General features: G+C 53.6%; 1 protein-coding gene and 1 non-coding gene across 2 annotated transcripts; one reads left to right on the forward strand and one right to left on the reverse strand.

Annotated features, from left to right (window-relative positions):
• Positions 1-237: 237 nt before the first annotated feature.
• On the forward strand, positions 238-313 carry Trnaa-cgc (transfer RNA alanine (anticodon CGC)). The gene has a single exon. It is a non-coding gene; the product is annotated as a tRNA-Ala (tRNA).
• A 3,270-nt stretch (positions 314-3,583) lies between these two features.
• On the reverse strand, positions 3,584-13,357 carry Snx20 (sorting nexin 20). Its single transcript, XM_078032284.1, has 4 exons — positions 13,160-13,357; positions 9,737-9,875; positions 7,265-7,416; positions 3,584-5,678 (listed from the first exon to the last, which is right to left on the reverse strand). The coding sequence occupies exons 2-4, from the start codon at positions 9,864-9,866 to the stop codon at positions 5,010-5,012; spliced, it is 951 nt and encodes a 316-aa protein (XP_077888410.1). The 5' UTR covers positions 9,867-9,875; positions 13,160-13,357; the 3' UTR covers positions 3,584-5,009.
• Between the last annotated feature and the right edge of the window lie 3,910 nt (positions 13,358-17,267).

Consider the following 17,267-nt stretch of genomic DNA (forward strand, 5'->3'; position numbering starts at 1 on the left):
AGGGCCCCCTCCAGCCTGGAGTCTCCCTTAAACCCTCCTCCTGGAGTGGTCTTCTCTGGGCACCTGGCTGAAGGGCAGCACTCCATCCCAGCTTGGGTTTGCTCTGCGAGTGGCCTTCTGACACACCACCTCTGTGGAAGCCAGGGCCCGTCTGTCCTGGTCCCTGCTGTACCCCCAGCTCTTCCCGGGGTCTGGGACATTCTGGAAGTACCAACTGAAAACACAGCTGCAGGGCCTGGGGCTGTAGCTCAGTTGGTAGAGAGCCTGCCTCGCACGCACGAGGCCCTGGGTTCAATCCCCAGCACCAGCACCAAAAAAATAATAAAAAGAGAGAGCAGCTTGGGATGTGGATCAAGTGGTAGCGCGCTCGCCTGGCATGCGACAGGCACTGGGTTCGATCCTCAGCACCACATAAAAATAAAATAAAGATGTTGTGTCCATCTAAAAATAAAAAATAAATATTAAGAAAAAAAAGAGTACCTAGCTAGCTAGTAAGAAGGCTGTTCTGGGTGTTGACCGAGCTGGAGAGCAAGCAGGGCTGAGCACAGGGTTTGTAGTCTGGAGGCCAGGGCCCGGGGACAAGCAGCAGGCTGCCACATCTCCAGATAGTCTGACATGATGCTGTATCACCAGGACCACGTGGCTGGGAACTTATTTCCTCTTGCCGTATTTTCCTGTGTCTTTGGGAGTGAAAGAGAAGCCCTGGTTGGCTGATAACAGGTCTTTGCCTTCTGAACCAGGGAGCACCGGTGTCCTGTCCCACGCCGGGGCCTGCTGGGGTAGGATATGGTGGCAGGTTCCACTGCGGTTATTTGATAGCTACCTTCCAATTATAGCCAGTGACTCTGATTTTCCGTTTCGGGTAGTAACAGGAAGTTTCTTTTTCAAATAAATTTACATAAGTAAAAGGATACCAGCTACAAGGAAAATAGCAATTCAGTGACAAAACAGGTGGTGGCATTGTTAACAGGGCCCCAGAGGAAGGGGCGTGTGACTGAGCAGGAAGATGCCAGAAAGGCAGCATCTGGGGGAGTGGCCGCGCAGTCTGGCTCTGAACCCCAGAGGCCGCCGGGCCAGGGACAGGCCCCTGCCAGCAGGTAGAGTTGGTGGTCACTCAGCTGCTCCGAAGCAGCCTTGGCTAGTGGGCCGTGTGCTCTGAGGACAGCAAAGGGACGCTGGCCTCAGGGCTGCAGCCCACCCTGAACCGAGCTTCCACCTGGGGCCGGGAAGCCAGGCCTCAACGCGGACCCTGAGCCCAAGTCCCGCCGGGTGGCCTCGCCAAGGGTTTTCTGGAATTTGAACCTGGGATTATTTGGTCTGCCTTGCCTGTCAAAGCATTTGATGTGGATGTCCCACGTCTGGTTCTTGCACTGTCCCCTGTCTCCTGTGACCTTGAGTGACCCTCTGCAGGCCTCACTTTCCCCATCTATAAACAGAGAATATGAATTAAATGGCTTTGAAGGACCATTGAGAGGACGCGTCCCCTCCCCTCCTCTCCCCTCCCCTCTTCCAGTACAGGGCTCAATAAGTGAAGTACAGGCCGCGGGTCCCACCCATCTGAGCTTCATTTCCTGTCTACCAACTGTTAGCTGTGTGACCCCAGGCAAGTCACCTAGCCCCTCAGGGTGCCTGTGTCCTTCTCTGTGCATGGGGTGGGAGCAGGGCCCACACGGGGGAAGCCTGCCTGCAGTAAGAGCCCCCCAGCATCTCTGGATGCAGGTCTCAGCAGCGGCCGAGTCCCATCCCAAGGGGAGGCCCCAGGACACTGGCTCCTTGGGCATCAGGAGCACGTGCTCAGAGCACGTTCCAGGGAGAGGCTGGCATGGTGCCACCAGTGAGAGCCACCCGGGACCTGGGCTGGGAAGGGGGAAGGCCAGGTCGGGAGGAGCCCAGGGAAGTACCTGCCCGGGCTCTGGGGTGATTTTCCTCAAGCCCCCCCCCCCTGCAGTCAGTTTTCCCGACCGTCACCTGCAGGGGGCGGGAGGGGGTAGGAGGAGGGGTGATCTCGTTAAGGTGGCCATTCTGGCTGAGCAGGCCGAGGCGGGACTGAAGGTCTGCGTTTCCCCCAAGCTCTGGGAGGCTGCTGGACCCCAGCCCCACCCCGGGTCTTGAGGGCAGGCACTCCACCTCTCCTGTGGCCCAGCTTTTGTGAAAGCAGGAGAATTTCCGCCCATCTTCCTTCCAGCTCCCCAAAGCCCCCCGGAACAAGGTCTAAGTGAAATGCACAGTGGAAAGGGCCCAGGATAACGGGAAGTGGGGTATCCCCGTGGGTCACCGGGAGCCATGAGGGAAGCTCCCTGGGGCAGGGCCTGAGAATTCAAGGACTCATTCCCCAAACCCAAGAAATGAGCGGGTCTCTGGCTCCTGGAGCAGATGGCAGGTGTCAGGAAGAGATGGCCATCACGGTCATCCAGGACAACCCACCGTGGACGAGGACACTGCGCACATGACCAGCAGAAACTCCACCGGACCCACGGGCTGTGGCTGTGGGGAGACCTGGGAGAAGAGCAAGAGTGTCACGCGCTGGGCTCCCAAAGCTGCCCTTTGTGGCGGCTCCTGATTATTCAGGAGCTGGAGAATCACGTCAGGAGCCAGTCCTTCTGCAGGTGGTGGTGATGGGGGACACCCCTCTACGACTGTGTAGGTATTTCTACCCCATGTGGGTATTTTCTGTGGGTGTGCACGCCACACACTCACACACACACACACACACACACCCCATATATTTGTGACCTTTGAGATGCACAGCGTCTTCACCTTATGCTCCTTCTTGACCTAGATCCACGCTGACTTCCTCTAGAGAGAGCTTGCAACAGCAGTTGCAGGAACACCTCCAAGTGAAACGGCTTCGACACGACTGCTCTTCTGGAGCTATTTTGGACCACACTGTTGTACTCAGCCCCCAAACGTGGGTGAGCACAAGCTTGCAGTCCAGATTCTCTGACATCCCCCCCTCTACCCATGCCAGGCTTGATTCACGCCCATGTCCCCCTGTCCCTCCCTGCCCAGCAGGTGTCTTCATCCACTGTTACTGTTGCTATCACTGAAGAGCACAGACTGGGACATTTATAAATATTTACTCAACTCAGGGTTCTGGGGGCCCCACATCTAGGGGATGCAGCTAGTGAGGACCTTTCTGCTCATGAGGATGCAGAATCCCACGGCAGGGCGGGGATCACCAGGCAAGACAGAGCAAGTGGGTCAGCTTGGGTCTCTCTTCCTCTTTTAAAAGTCACTAATGCAATCAGGGGGTTCCCACCCTAATGGCATCACTAATCCTAACTGCTTCCCCAAAGTCCCACCTCCAAAAACCATAGATTAAGTTTCTACCCTCCTAATACCTCACAGTGGGGATTACATTTCAGCATGAGTGTTGGTAGGGACAGTCCACCCAGAACAGTAGGTTTCTCTTGCATTGACTCTCATATTGGGGACCTAACTCTTTGGTCTCCCAGTCTGCTGGAATCCCCTATGAAACTCTTCAGTGTTTTTTGCACTTGTTCTTTCTTAGTGAATATTTGGTGCATTTTACAATTGAGAATATTTTATAGTTGATGAAATAATTTGTAGTTTCAGTAGGATCTTCATAATAGCAGAGTCACGACTTTTATTTTTTTCATTCAACACTCTAATTTCCCATATGCCCTGGCTTTCAAGAAGTCCAACATATTCCTGCTTCCAGGGTCCTTCTCCTGGAGTAAACAGAGAGATAGGAGGGTTTTCTTTGTCCAAAGAGTCTGTGTTTTCCTCAGGAAAGAGCCGGGATTGGGCCACACAGTGGTTGCCACAAGGTGTCGCTGTTGAACAGACTCTGGTGTAGTTTAGTGAATGCTTGTCCACTGCTACCTTGACCTGGGCCATATCCCACAATGGCCAAAGTGGTGCCCAACATTAAAGTTTCCACATTCTGGCCTGATAGTTTTGGCCAGATAGTTTAATTTAGTTCTTCAAGGGCTTCCAGGCTCAGATACACATTGGCCCAATTCAGCCTGTACTGTTAGCTCAGGTCTTTGGTGTGGCTCTCCACCACACTCTGGTGTCCATGGTGTGAGTGAGTCCTTTCCTGATGGTAGACAGTAGGCCCCACACTATCAGAGAGGTTCCAGGAACTCTGTACCGCAAATGGAGAGCTGTTGAGAATTCAGTCTGTTTTCTACCCAGAGGCCCCACTGCATGTTCTTGTTCCCCCTCCTTCCAGGGCTGTATCTACATATCTGGGGATGTCATTCAAAGAACAGCGGCCATCTGAGTGAAAATCCACCCTCAGGCAATGTGTTCTAGCAGCCTAGCCGGAGAGGTCTTTGGAACTTTCCTTTCTAAAAATGCCTGTCATTGAATCTTAGGACATGATAGCTTTCTGGCCCAGCATCCTCCTCCCACCCTTCAAAGACCGGTGTACAACCTTCACCCTGGGGGCTCTGCAGGGGGAGAGGCTGTCCTGGAGGGACAACAGGAGAGCCTTTGATTTGCCGAGTGAGGTCTGCATGCTAAGGGGAAGAGCAAGAATATTAGGATAATGGGTGGGTCTTTATTTATTTATTTATTTTTGGTCTTGCAGATTGAACCCAAGGGCACTTGGCCACTGAGGCACATCCCTAGCCCTTTCTGGGGGGCCTCCACACCCGGCTGGGTGGGTCTACTTATAAGCATAAGAGCAGGAAAAAAAAAAAAAGACCCAGGGCAGTTGGAGAGAGCCCTCTGCCATGATTAGTCCATGATTCGTGATGCAAACCTCTCCTCCGGCTTCCCACAAAAACATCAGTAAGGTCACAGCACTCTCCAACATTTTTTTGCAGCTGGTTTTGTGGTTTGGAGATGAAGGGAGCCTGTCATCAGGAGACCTAAGCTAGAAACACAGGGGTCCCAGGAGCACCTCTGTTCTACACAGATCAGAGGGACTTGCCCAAAGTCACTCAGCAACTCACAGCTCCCAACAGGTCCTCCCGTGACAAACGCAGCCCACGCAGCCCACGGTGGCCCCTAGTCTCCCTGCCAGGTGCCCGGCTGGCTCAGGACAGATACTCCCGCACCGTGAGCTCCTTGAGGGTGAAGCCCCGGTGGGTGGGCTTCCGGAGCTGGCTCTCCTCCAGCCTGCCCTGCAGGGACACGAAGTCCTTGCCCAACACGTAGGCCAGGCGGATCATGGCGTCCAGCAGGGGCGCATAGTAGCGATGGCCCTCCCGGGCCTGCAGGCACCGCAGGGCCCGCTCCCCGGCGGCGAAGGCCTCGGCGGGGCGCTCCAGGTCGCGGTGGCACACGAGCATGGCGCAGAGCGCGGGGACGGCGGCCGTGGGGCAGTGGGCCGTGAGCTTCTCCTGCAGCGGCACCACGCGCACCAGCAGGTCGAGCGCGCGCGCGTACTGGCCGGCGCGCAGGCAGCCGAAGGCCTCGCGCAGCTCGGGCCGCGTGAGGAAGTCGGCGAACTCGCGCGAGCGGCGCACGCAGCGCAGCGCGTAGAGCAGCCCCAGGTACTCCTTGAGCGCCAGCTTGCGCTCGCAGATCATCTCCTCCGAGAAGTTCCCCGTCAGGCGCTTCCGGGGCAACACCACGTCCTCCATCTCCTCCCGGAACGTCTTCAGCAGGTTCTTGTGCAGCCTCTCGAAGTCCGAGTAGCGCCGATCCAGGACAGCCTTGTTGCTGTCGAAGCTCCCCGTCTGGATGACCACGATCTGGTACATCTGCGGGACAGGTGGGGCCGGGCACACCTTTGACTATGCGCAAGCAGGTGAAAAGGACAGAGCCCCCGCAAAGGACAGTGACAACGAGGATACCCTGCAAATGGGTCATCCTTATAAGCAATTCTGTTCTAATTGCCCTCGCCATCATCTGAGCTGTAAAGGGGCTCAGGACAGACACCACCCTGCAGTAACAAACACCGCACCATGGAGGCAGCTCAGAGGAAAAAAGATACAGGAACCAGCCCTCGCAGGGGGCCTGGGGACCCTTGTGGCTTTCCCTCATCAAAGCTGGGCCTCTGCGATCTGAACTGGGAAGTGGGTCAGAGCAACCTGCACACACACTGGTAGTGACGGTCCATCAGGAAATTATTGTTGGAATTCTCCTTCAAGAGAGTACTGGCGGGCTGGGGCTGGGCTCGGTGGCAGAGCCCTTGCCTCGCATGGCATGTGTGAGGCACTGGGTTTGATCCTCAGCACCACATTAAAAATAAATGAATAAAATAAAGGCATTGTGTCCATCTACAACTAAAAAAAAAAAAAAATTCCACACACACACAAAGAGTACTGGTTAAGGGTACAGACTCTGGAGCCAGACGGCCTGGGTTATAATTCCAGCCCCATCACAATCTAGCTGTGTGGTCTTAGGTAATTTATCCTCTCTGAGCCTCATGTTTCCTATCCATAAATTGATGATAGGAATAGTACCTACTTCAATCACTGGATGAGGATTAAATGAGTTAATGCACTGAAACCACGTGGAACTGCGCCCAGCATGCAGTCAGCACGCAGTGGTAGCTATAGTTATTGTCCTGGTTCCAATTAAGTGGAGAAGAGGGGTCAAGTGTGGCTCTTCCTAACACAGGCTGGAATTCCAGCCTCGCTAAGACAGCAGCCCCCAGGCACAGAGCTTTCCAAGGCCCTAGTAGCCAGCCAATTGAATTACGGTATTTAGTTTTCTTTGTTATTTACATTTGTAGTTGTAGTTCTTTATGCTATGTGATCTTGGTTTTCCATTTAAATATATTCAGTGTTTTAAAGAAGGGATCCAAGTTATGGTGGCAGATGCCTGTAATCCCAGCAGCTCGGGAGGCTGAGGCAGGAGGATCATGAATTCAAAGCCAGCCTCAGCAACTGTGAGGCACTAAGCATCTCAGTGAGACCCTCTCTAAATAAAATACAAAACAGGGCTGGGGATGTGGCTCAGTGGTTGAGTGCCCCTGAGTTCAATCCCCAGTAAGCCCTCCCCCTGCAAAAAAAAAAAAAAAAAAAAGAAGAAGAATTGATCCAATCTAAAGAAAAAAAAAACTAAATAGCAGTAAAAGACACAAGGTTAGGACAAAATCCAGTGGAGAGGGATGAAGATGACTAATCCGGGATCACCTGGGCTTCAGTGGGCTATTTCTTAGGGTCAGGAAGCTTGACTCCTACCTCTCTAATTTTCACAGAATCTAGCACAGTGCTCTTTGGCACTGCTCTGGAAGAACTCTGTGAGTTAAAGTCTGTCAACCCATTTCGTGGTTGGGAAGGTCAAGGTCTTGCCCAGGGCCATTTGAGAGGGGTTCCATCGTTTCCCCATCTCAGCTTACCACAAACTTGGAGACCTTTCCCTCCTCGATGCGGGCTGAAGCGATCTCAAAGAGCAGCTTGATGTGCTTCCAGCGGCACTTCTCGTTCTTCCAGTACTCCTGCAGCTCCCGGGTGGTCATGCTGGAGTTGGAGCTTGGACTGGGGTGGGCACCTGCAAGGACAGCCTCCTTAGGGATCTGCACCAGGGCTGTGCACTTGAGAGGCAAGGGCTTGGGGAGGTGGCTGGTCTGTCTTGGAAGGGGGCATCAGGATTCAGGAGGAGTGGTAATTATCCCCTCTGCTCACCCTTACATTTATGAAACTGAGTGTGGGAGAGGGCATCAGCCAGGTGCCTGCGTCCAAGCTGGCAGAACCCACCCACTGCTGACGACTTCAAGGAGTCAATCGCCGAAGCCAGTTTCCTGATAGTGAAATGTAGTGCGGGCATGTTGCAGAGGCCCTCCGGCCTGCAGATCAGCACTGTGCAGCCCTGTGCTGCTGACGGTACCCTGCCTTGTCTACCTGGGCACTGCCTGCAGCACTGACTGTCTGTGGCTGCCCCAGGACCCTAAGCACATGCCAGAGTGGTGGAGGGAGTTACCAAGATGCTGGGTTCCCCTCCTCACCCTCACTTATTGCCCACCGGCCTGCTTTTTCTACCATGGGCCACTTATCTGCTTTGAACCCAACCCTCCCATTGCCCTATCTGGAAACCAACTTTGTTTCTTTCTCTTTTTTTGGTGTTTGTAATCTTTAAAAAAAAATTTATTTATCCTAATTTGTTGTATATGACAGCAGAAGGCAATTCAATTCATATTACACAAATAGAGCACAACTTTTCATGTCTCTGGTTGTAACAAAATAGAGTCACACCATTTGTGTTTTTATAATGTACTTAGGGTAAGTCTCATTCCGCTGTCTTTCCTATACCCAAGCCCCCTCCCTTCCTCTTCCTCCCCTTTGCCCTATCTAAAGTTCATCTATTCCTCCCAGGCTGCCCCCAACCCCCGTTATGAATCAGCCTCCTTGTATCAGGGAAAACATTTGGCATTTTTTGGGGGCGGGGAGGGGATTGACTGACTTAGCATTGTCTTCTCCAGCTCCATCCATTTACTTGCAAATGCCATATTGCTGAGTAATATTCCATTGTGTATAAATGCCACATTTTCATTATCCATTCATCTACTGAAGGGCGTCCACAGTTTAGCTATTGTGAATTGTGCTGCTATAAACATGATGTGGCTGTGTCCCTGTAGTATGCTGATTTTAAGTTCCTTTGGGTATAAAGCAAGGAGTAGGATAGCTGGGTCAAATGGTGGTTCCATTCCCAGTTTTCCAAGGAGTCTGCATAGTGCTTTCCAGAATGGCTGCACTATTTTATAGTCCTACCAGCAATGAATGAGTGTACCTTTTTTCCCACATCCTCGCCAACACTTATTGTTGTTTGTATTCTTAATAGCTGCCATTCTGACTGGAGTGAGATGAAATCTTAGAGTGGTTTGGATTTACATTTCTCTAATTGCTAGAGATGATGAACATTTTTTCACATATTTTGTTGGTCAATTGTATCTCATCTTCTGAGAAGTGTCTATTGATTTATTGATTGGGTTAAGATTTTTGAGTCCTTTATATATCCTAGAGATCAGTGCTCTATCTGCTGTGTGTGTGGTACCAACTGTGTTTCTGAAACCTCCCTTGAGGCCTGAGCCCCTCTGAGAATCTTGAGAAAGCTTAGAATCTTTCTCCACTAAAATTGTGCAAGTAACTGTGATTTTTTTTTTTTGAATGATGTGGTCCCCAGAAGCCCTGGCCTAGTGTGTCCACCTGCCTACGTGTCACTTCAACTGCTCCTTGGCATTCCAGTCCTTCCCACCTTGTTCCAGCAGCTGTTTGTGGCACTTCTAATTGTTTGGCATGGGTGTTTCCCTGAGGAACCAGAGGCCAGTACCGCGGTTTGTTCTCTGCACTGAGCACAGCAGGTTTTCAATGGGTCCATCTTGAAGGACTGTCGGGAATTTTAGTTCCAGGAGGTGGTGCTGGCCGGGGCCTTGGCACTCATTGTCCTGGAACATGCTACTGGCTTTCCAGGGGAAGCACTGGACTCCCACCTTAAGGGCTTTCTGGGGCCATAGCGACAAGCGCAGGGGCCTCCCTCAGCTGAGGCAGGATGGGACTGCTGTCTCACAGCTCTGAGATAGCTCCCACCACACGCCCTCCTAGAAGATTCCTTTGGGAGTGAGCCTGTCACCTGCCCAAGTCATGGGCTCACTGGTACCCTGGGTGGCTCCCCACCCTGGTTTCCCATCCCCTGCCCTTGCCTCCTGGTCACCTACCACCTAAGTAACTAGCACCAACCCTCATCCCAGGGTCAAGGGGTGACCCAGGGTGAAAGAGCTGCCAGGCTGTCCTGCACCATTCGTTGTAGGCCCACGTTTGTACTTCAGGTGTCTTTAAACCTGTCCCCCTCACTGAGCCCCAAGCTGCAGGCTCACCTGAGTGTTCTCTAGGTCCTGGGCTTGGGAGATCTGGGTCCGAGGTGGGTGCTTCCTGCTTGGTCTTGGCAGCACACTGGGTTACGGGTCCTGTGCAGCCAGGGCTGCCAGGGTGCTCAGGACATGCCATGTTCCGAGGCTGCCAGGGCAGAAGAGAGATCAGTGAGTGCCCATCATGCTGGGGCTCCCAGAGGCTCCTGGGTCCCTAGGACACATATGGTACTGTCTGCTGGCAGCAGAGGGGAGTGACAATACTCCCCCCAGCTGACCCTCCACCCCACCCAGATGCAAGATCCACACCTGGGTCTGCCCTTCTGCTGGACAGATGGTTCCAAGGTGACGTAGACCTTCTGTTAGGATTATGATGCTTGTACTATCAAGTTGCTCTTGATTTTAAATGTGGTGACTTCAAGCCAAGATAATGCCTTTAACAATTATTTGGGAGAAAGGTGCTGGCTTGTCCAGTTAAATGCCCCATGCTCAATTTTAGATTACTCTGTGTGTATCATCTAACATCATCTATCTACTATCTATTATCTATCTACCAATCTATCATCTATCATTACCTATCATCTACCATTCATCTATCATCTATCATCTATCATTATCTATCATCTGTCTACCTATCATCTATCATCTACCTATCAAGTTACCTATCTATCATCTATCTACCAATCATGTATCATTTATCCTATCTTTTCTGTTTCTGTACCATCTACCTATAATCTATACATCACCTATCATCTATCTATTTATAAGGAAACTTTTACTGACAGCTTATTTGGCCCACTTCTTATTCACCTAGTTCTTCATATTCCTTGTCTAATTTACAGCTCACAGAAATCTATCATTTCCCGTAAATAACCAATGAGGATACAGAGGTCTAGCCCAAGGTCACGTGGCTGGTGAGTGTGCCCAGTGAGCAAAGTGGAACTTGTTTCCAACACTCGTCATCATGTGCTGGTGTGCACTCCGCATTCAATCCGCTCACTCTCTCACTTAACCTGACCACCATCGGAGATAGGGACTACTTTTATCTTCACTTTGTGATAAAAGAACTTGGATTTAGAATTGCCCAAGAGCAAGAGCTGGAACCTGGTGCCAGGACACACCCCCGCCTGGCTGACTCTGTCTTAGCCAGGCGAGTTGGGAGGGCAGCAGGCGGCAACCGAGTTCAGTGGATGCAGCCAAGTCCCAAGGCATCACAGCCGACCCGTCTGCACGAGGTGGGTGACTGTCAGGCAGACCTGGAAACAGCCAGTCAGGGCACACACACACACCAGGTGTAGTCATCCTGCTTTTAGGATCTGGTAGGTGCTGGATGCTTTGGGAAGTAGTTGTGGGATCAGGGTGTGAGCTGGAGTGGAATTCCACATCCCTGCACGTCAGAAAAAGGGGCGGAGCATTCGGAGCAAGTAGCCACACGGCTCAGGCTAAAGGATGCAAGTGACCCCCTACCAAGCTTCATCACTGTGGGACGGTGGCAGTGGGTGAGGGAGCTGGTCCTTGAACTCTGGACTGTTGGGTTCCAACCCCTGGGTCTGGACCTCCGGCTGGCCGCGCCTGGAATGAACCCTGGTGGTTCCCTGGGGTCCCTGCTCCCGGGGTGGGGGCCTCTCTCCTCTGGCCTGACCTGGGGAGGGTGAGCTCGCCTGGGACTGGAGCCAGGCTTCAGGGGCTGTGGAATCGAGCCCTGGCCATACTCCAGGTCCCCAGCTGGGCAGTTGTCTAGTGGCTGTCCCCAGGGCCCTTGATCCGACTTCTCCTTTCACAGATGAGCAAACTGGGGCACCGGGCAGGGGCCTGGTGGCCAGGACTGTGGGAGCTCAAGCCTGCTGCAGCTCACACACCTCAGCCCTCTCGTTCTGTCCTCAATGACTCAGGAGACCCGGCTTCCGTCCTGACCAACTGTGGCTCTTGGGCAGGTACCGTTTCCCCACCTGAAAAGTGTAGCCTCAAGCCCAGCCTTGCTGGGGATGGGTCCCCTACATCATGCCAAGTGACCAAGCAAGACGGCGGTGGTCCCAGGCTTTCCTATCTAAGGGACTCTTGGTAACCGGGAGTCCTCGGGGACGCAGTACTGTGGGCAGGCCTCTGCATGGGCCTCAGCCAGCCTATCTGTAAAATGGGTGACTGTGAATGGATTGGCCCCAAGGGTCCCAGGCCTTCCCGTTCTGCTTTCGTGATTGGGCAACTAGTGCCAAGTCAGCAGCAAGGCATGGCTTTCTCAAGAACTTAAAAGATCCCAGAAATGATGCCTTGGCTGGAAACTGCAGTAAAGACCCGAGGAAGCCGAAACCTGGGCTTAGAATGAAAATCAAATTGAAGAGCCAAAGCCGGCTCACTTCGGTTTCCTCTGTGGGGTTGGCTGGGTGTCAACCATTTAAAAAGGAGTAGAAAGGGAAAAGTCATGCACTGGTGCCACCATGGGGTCTTGGGCAGCTTCCCATCCATGTCCAGGCCTCAGTTACTCCATCTGTGAAACGGGACAGCAAAGAACTCTAAAGGTCTTTGGGGTCAGCCACATAAGGGATTCTGAGGACTCATCCCTCCCTTCCCCATGGCCTCTGCTGAAACTATTTCTAAACTTCACTATAAAATACTGAAGTGTAGGGGGGACAGAGCAAGAGCTGGTACACAGTGCCCAGACGCTCACCCAGCCTGTGTGCATCGCTCCCAGCCCCTTGGCCCTCTGGCTTGGTGTGTGTGACAGTCATCCTCCCCCTCCTTGACTCCCAGGTCCCCTGACCCTCACTCCCTGCTTTGAAGAGTCCTGCCATGTCCAGCCCTTCTGATGGGCACACAGGGCCATCTGCAGAGCCCACGCTTCCTTCCTGAGGGAGCGGCAGAGGCTTCTCATCAGGGATGAGTCTGCTGGAGGGCAGTAACGCTCCCTGGCCTGCCCAGGAGGGAGAAGAATTTGGGACTTTGGATGCACAGCTCCCTCACTGGAGAGAGGGTGGGCCCCACTGGACACCTGGACATTCCCTGAGAAGCCTGGCCAATGGCGGGGACTCCCGCACATGCGTGTGCATCAGGATGCCCTGGTGGGGTGGGGTCTGGGAGCTGGTTCAAAAGCAGATTTCCTGGCTCTCGACACCCACAGTCTCATCTAGTTCTGGGGTGAGCCCTCGGTTTGTGTTTTGTGCCGAGTCCCCAGGGCTGTGCCGATGCAGGGTCCCAGGCACTGCTTTTTGAGAAACAGGTTTAGTGACTTGTCCCCAGGACCAAGAGGGCTTGGAAGAGTGCTGGCCTCTCAAGAGGAATTGAGCTGATGGGAAGGGGCTGCTCCCTGCTCGGCCCCAGGGAGCTACAGGCTGTCACCACCCTTCCCCGTCCCACCCTCTCCCCAACAAGCATGAGGGGTCACAGGAGGAAGGCATGGAGCTCAGAGGCCACCTGAGCTTGGGATCACACACTGACCTGAGGTCTTCGGGCCTTGAGTACGTCCGAGGGTCCAGGAGCGGGTCACATAGCCCCTATTTTCTCGGTTCCAAGCTCCGGTAAGTGGTTGAGTGGCTTTGGCTTTGCTAAGTTCCCTGTTTGAAAACAGGAAATAGGCTGTGTGACCTGTCCTGACCGCCCCCGCTGATTGGCTGGCGAAAGGTGATACCGAGAAGCCCGCAGACAGACTCCGGTGGCAGTCCGTGGGTGGGGCAGCGTGGGGCAGGGCAGGAGTCTAGGCTGGCCTCACTGCTCAGCAGCCCAGCTCCCACGGAGGCCCAGACAGTCCCTGGCACTCCCAGAGTGGCTCCCAGAGCCCTTCGTTTTAGTCCTTTTCTGATGCTGTGAGGGAAGACCGTAGACTGAGAAATTTATAAAGAAAATAAGTTTTTCTCAGCTCACAGTTCTGGAGGCTGCAGAGTCAAGGCTTAGTGGCAGCCCTCGTGTCTGCCGAGGGCCTTCGGCTTCTAGTTCATAACATGGCAGAAGGTGAAAGGGCAAGCAGGTGCTTGTACAAGACGGCACGGCTCTGTCTAGTTAGCCACTCCCACATCATTGATCCATTCTGACCCATGACCCAGGCTTCTCTCAGGACCCTCTTGACCCAACCACTTCTTTCAAGGTCCCACCTTCCAATCCATAATTCCTCCAAAACACGAGATTGGGAGGCATTCGAACCCCAACACTCTTTAGTATTTATTGTTCTATCCTCTGAGCTTGGCAGGATAGGAACCAGCATGCCCCATTAACAGACGGGCAAACTGAGGGTCGGAGCACAAAGACGGTGGACGGAGTCAGTGCCTGATGTGGATGGGAATGTGATGGCCTCAGACCTTCATCTGGTGCAAAGCCACGTCCAACACTACCAAAGGAAAGTACCAGGGAACTGATCCCGGGCAGCTAAGTGATCCACAGCCCTCGGTATTTGTGCCTCAAAGGCAAGAGGCTGGGCAGGAAAAAAGAAAAATAAAGTGTGCTGCCTCCTCCTGGGAGTCCACCAGGTTTCCTGGTCCTGGCAGGGGCCATCAGAGTCCGGATTCTGATGATGGCTACCTCCTCGCTCTGGGAATTCACGGCCTATGAATAGATTCTTACACATCCCAACTTCTTTCTTCTCAGTTTTGAATTCTATATAAATTGAGCCATCTATGCTGTGTGTGTTCTTTGGCATTTTGCTTCTTTCATTCAACATTTATGTGTGTAAGGTTCAACAGTTTGCGTGTGCGTGTGCGTTTGTGTGTTTGTAGTTGGAGTTTAAAAAAAAAATCCTGTTGTAGCATTTCTACATTATTTTAAGGCATCGCTGTTTACCCTTATTTGGGTCTGTTGGTGCACATTTGAGAGTGTCGAGGATGGTGTGTTAGTCATCTTTTTATCACTGTGACCAAAATACCTGACAAGAACCACTTAGAAGAGGAAGTTAGTTCTGAGCCCACAGTTCCAGAGGTCCAAGTGAGGAACATGAGCAAGGTGCGGTGGAGGACAGCGGCTCAGGTAGCTGGGAAGCAGGGAGGGAGGAGGGGAAGAGAGGAGGAGGAGGAGAGAGAAAGAGGGACAAGATATAACACCCAAGGCAACTCCACCAGTGACCTGCGTCCTTCAGCTAGGGACCCCCTGTCTGTAGTTACCTCCATTCAGATTGTGAGTCCATCAATGTATCAACCCACTGACGAGGCTCCAGCTCTCTTAATCATTTTACCCTGAACATTCCTGCTGACCTAACGTGAGCTTTTCCAGGGGCGGCTCATATCCAGACCTTAGCACAGGACCATCAGATCAGTGCTGCTGGCAGAGTGGCCTGCTTATCCAGACCTGTGATACTGGAGGTGACACTGCTGGGGCTTGAGTGGGACAGCTGCAGCGGCATAGACGATTCCCAGTCGTCCCCTAGCATGGCTGGACCTTTTTGCAGTCCCCCAGCACAAGACGTGAGTTCCAGGGGCTCCAGCTTCTCACCCACATTTGACAGTGTCATATCATTTCTCTTTATGGTCACCCTCTGATGGATGTTCAGTGGTATCTCATCACGGTTTCAACAACCGCGTTTCTCTGAACACTAACCATGTCAGACACCTTTTTCCTGGGCTAACTTCCCATCTCTGGCTCTTCCTCGTGATGTGAACACTCAGATCCATCGCTCACTTTTTGTCGAGTTGTTTTTGATGGCGTGGAGGTATTCGTTGCGTATTCTCTTTGGGTGCCTGTGTCCTCAGTATCCTGTCCCTCCTCTGGTTTGCACTGGTACTTACCAGTGGGACTTTAGGGTGACCAGAAGCGGCCAACTTTAAAGCCTTCAGCGCTATCGGCCTTCTTTGTTCCAGGCAGACCGTGGCCAGTTCTTCCTCATCGGCTTCTGCGGCATCGTCCTGGTTGGTCCCAGGTGTGAGCTGAGATGTGGGCAGCACTTACAACAGCGCTCTTCTGGGCCACACAGCCCTTATGCTAGCCCCTCGGTGTGTCCTTCTCTTTGGGCTCTAGGATGCAGGGTTTACCTACTGGTCTTGTTTACGGGAGTGACCACCCAGCCCCACCTCCTGGTGGTACCTGGTGTCCTGAGTCTCCACCTGTGGAAAGGTCTGTCTGGGGAGACGCTCCAGGGACCTGCCCTGCAGGTGGCCTCCGGCTGCCAGCGGGGGGGCCCTTGGGAGCAGGTGCGGCATCTCTCTGGGCTGTGCTGTGGCAATGGAGGTCATAGGTGAGGCTGGACCATCCCTCCTCTGTCCTTCAGCTCCCCAGTTGCCTGGCCCGGCTCTGCCCAGCCTGTGTGCCATGCCGGCTCCGACTCAGCTCTTCCCTTGGCCGGCAGCTCCCGGCCCGGAGTCAGCAGCCGCAGGGGACAGGGGACGAGTGTGCGGCCTGGCTTCTTGAGGGCGGGAGCCTTCTCTGGAACCCCAGACATGGAGGGGTGTCTGGCCGGGTCAGGAGGGCCTCGCTGGGTGCAGCGACTGGGAGCTTCTGCCGGGCCACCGGCCAGTGTCACTTTTCTCTGCAGCACAGCGCTATGTGTGGTAGGGAGCAGGAAGGGCCCTGTCTCGGGCCACCCGGGTACCCGGCCGAGTCCCGCAGCCCTGGCCTTGCATGACTACCGGGTCTCACCGTTCTGGAGGCTGCGAGGTTCACGATCAGGGTGCTCACAGAGTCCGTGTCGTGTCCACAGTTGGCCATCTTCTCATTGTACCCTCCCATGGAAGAGAGAGGGCACACCTCTGTCAAGATTTGTCATTGGCACAGGGGTCTTTCATAAGGACACTAGTCTCCTTCCGGGGACTCCACTCACGGCCCCCCCTAGGCCCCGCCTCCCAATACCATCACAGGGGGTGTTGGATCTCAACTGGATTTGGGGGGACTCACTTAGTTATGACAAGCAGAGAAGGGTCCACTGTCACGGCTGGAGTTGGGACACAACATGGTCACCCCCCATTGCAGTACTGAAGCCAGAAAGTGAGGAGGGGGCACCAAGGGGCACCTCAGAGTCTCCGTGTCCTCTGTGCAATTCAAGATCAGAGCGGACCTCCCCTGCTGGGTCCCTCCAGTGGCTTCTGCCACATGCAGAATGAAGCCAGCTCCCCACCCGGCCTCTGTGAGCCGCTGGCTGTTCTGGTCCTGACCTCTGGGACCTCCCCTGCCACCACTCCCCCACGCCCAGAGCCGCCCTGGACGCTCCTCCTGTTCCTCAACTGGAAATACCCTTTCTGGGGTTCTTTCCATGATGGACTCTCACATCCTTAGGTGACGGCTTTATTGTCACTCTCTGCAGGCCTCTGTCAAGATGTGTCATTGCTTTGCTTCCTTATTGATTGTCTGGCTCAAATGTCATCAGGGCAGGGACTTCACGGGGGGGGGGGGTCCGTATTTCTGACCCACCTGTGGGCACTGGAAGGAGTTGGGGTGGGGGTGCATGGGGGTGAACGCGAGGAGGGGCTGTCTGGGCTGGAACTCCGGATGAGCGCAGAGTCACAGCGCGTTTCTGGGCGGGCCGCTTCCCCTCTCTGAATTTTGGTTTTCCCAACTGCAACATGAGATTGAATCAAGTCTTCCTGCCGATTGCATTCTATTTGAACAAATAATTGAGTCCTAGAAATTCCTG

Source organism: Ictidomys tridecemlineatus, chromosome 15 (genome assembly GCF_052094955.1).
Source record: "Ictidomys tridecemlineatus isolate mIctTri1 chromosome 15, mIctTri1.hap1, whole genome shotgun sequence".
NCBI lineage: Eukaryota > Metazoa > Chordata > Mammalia > Rodentia > Sciuridae > Ictidomys > Ictidomys tridecemlineatus.

Excerpts from the sequence above, each read along its gene's own strand:
- Snx20 (XM_078032284.1), bottom strand. The coding sequence starts at position 9,866 with ATGGCATGTCCTGAGCACCCTGGCAGCCCTGGCTGCACAGGACCCGTA. Across the intron at positions 7,417-9,736 it reads AGGACCTAGAGAACACTCAG|GTGCCCACCCCAGTCCAAGC; the intron begins GTGAGCCTGCAG and ends CTGTCCTTGCAG. Across the intron at positions 5,679-7,264 it reads GAAAGGTCTCCAAGTTTGTG|ATGTACCAGATCGTGGTCAT; the intron begins GTAAGCTGAGAT and ends CCTGTCCCGCAG.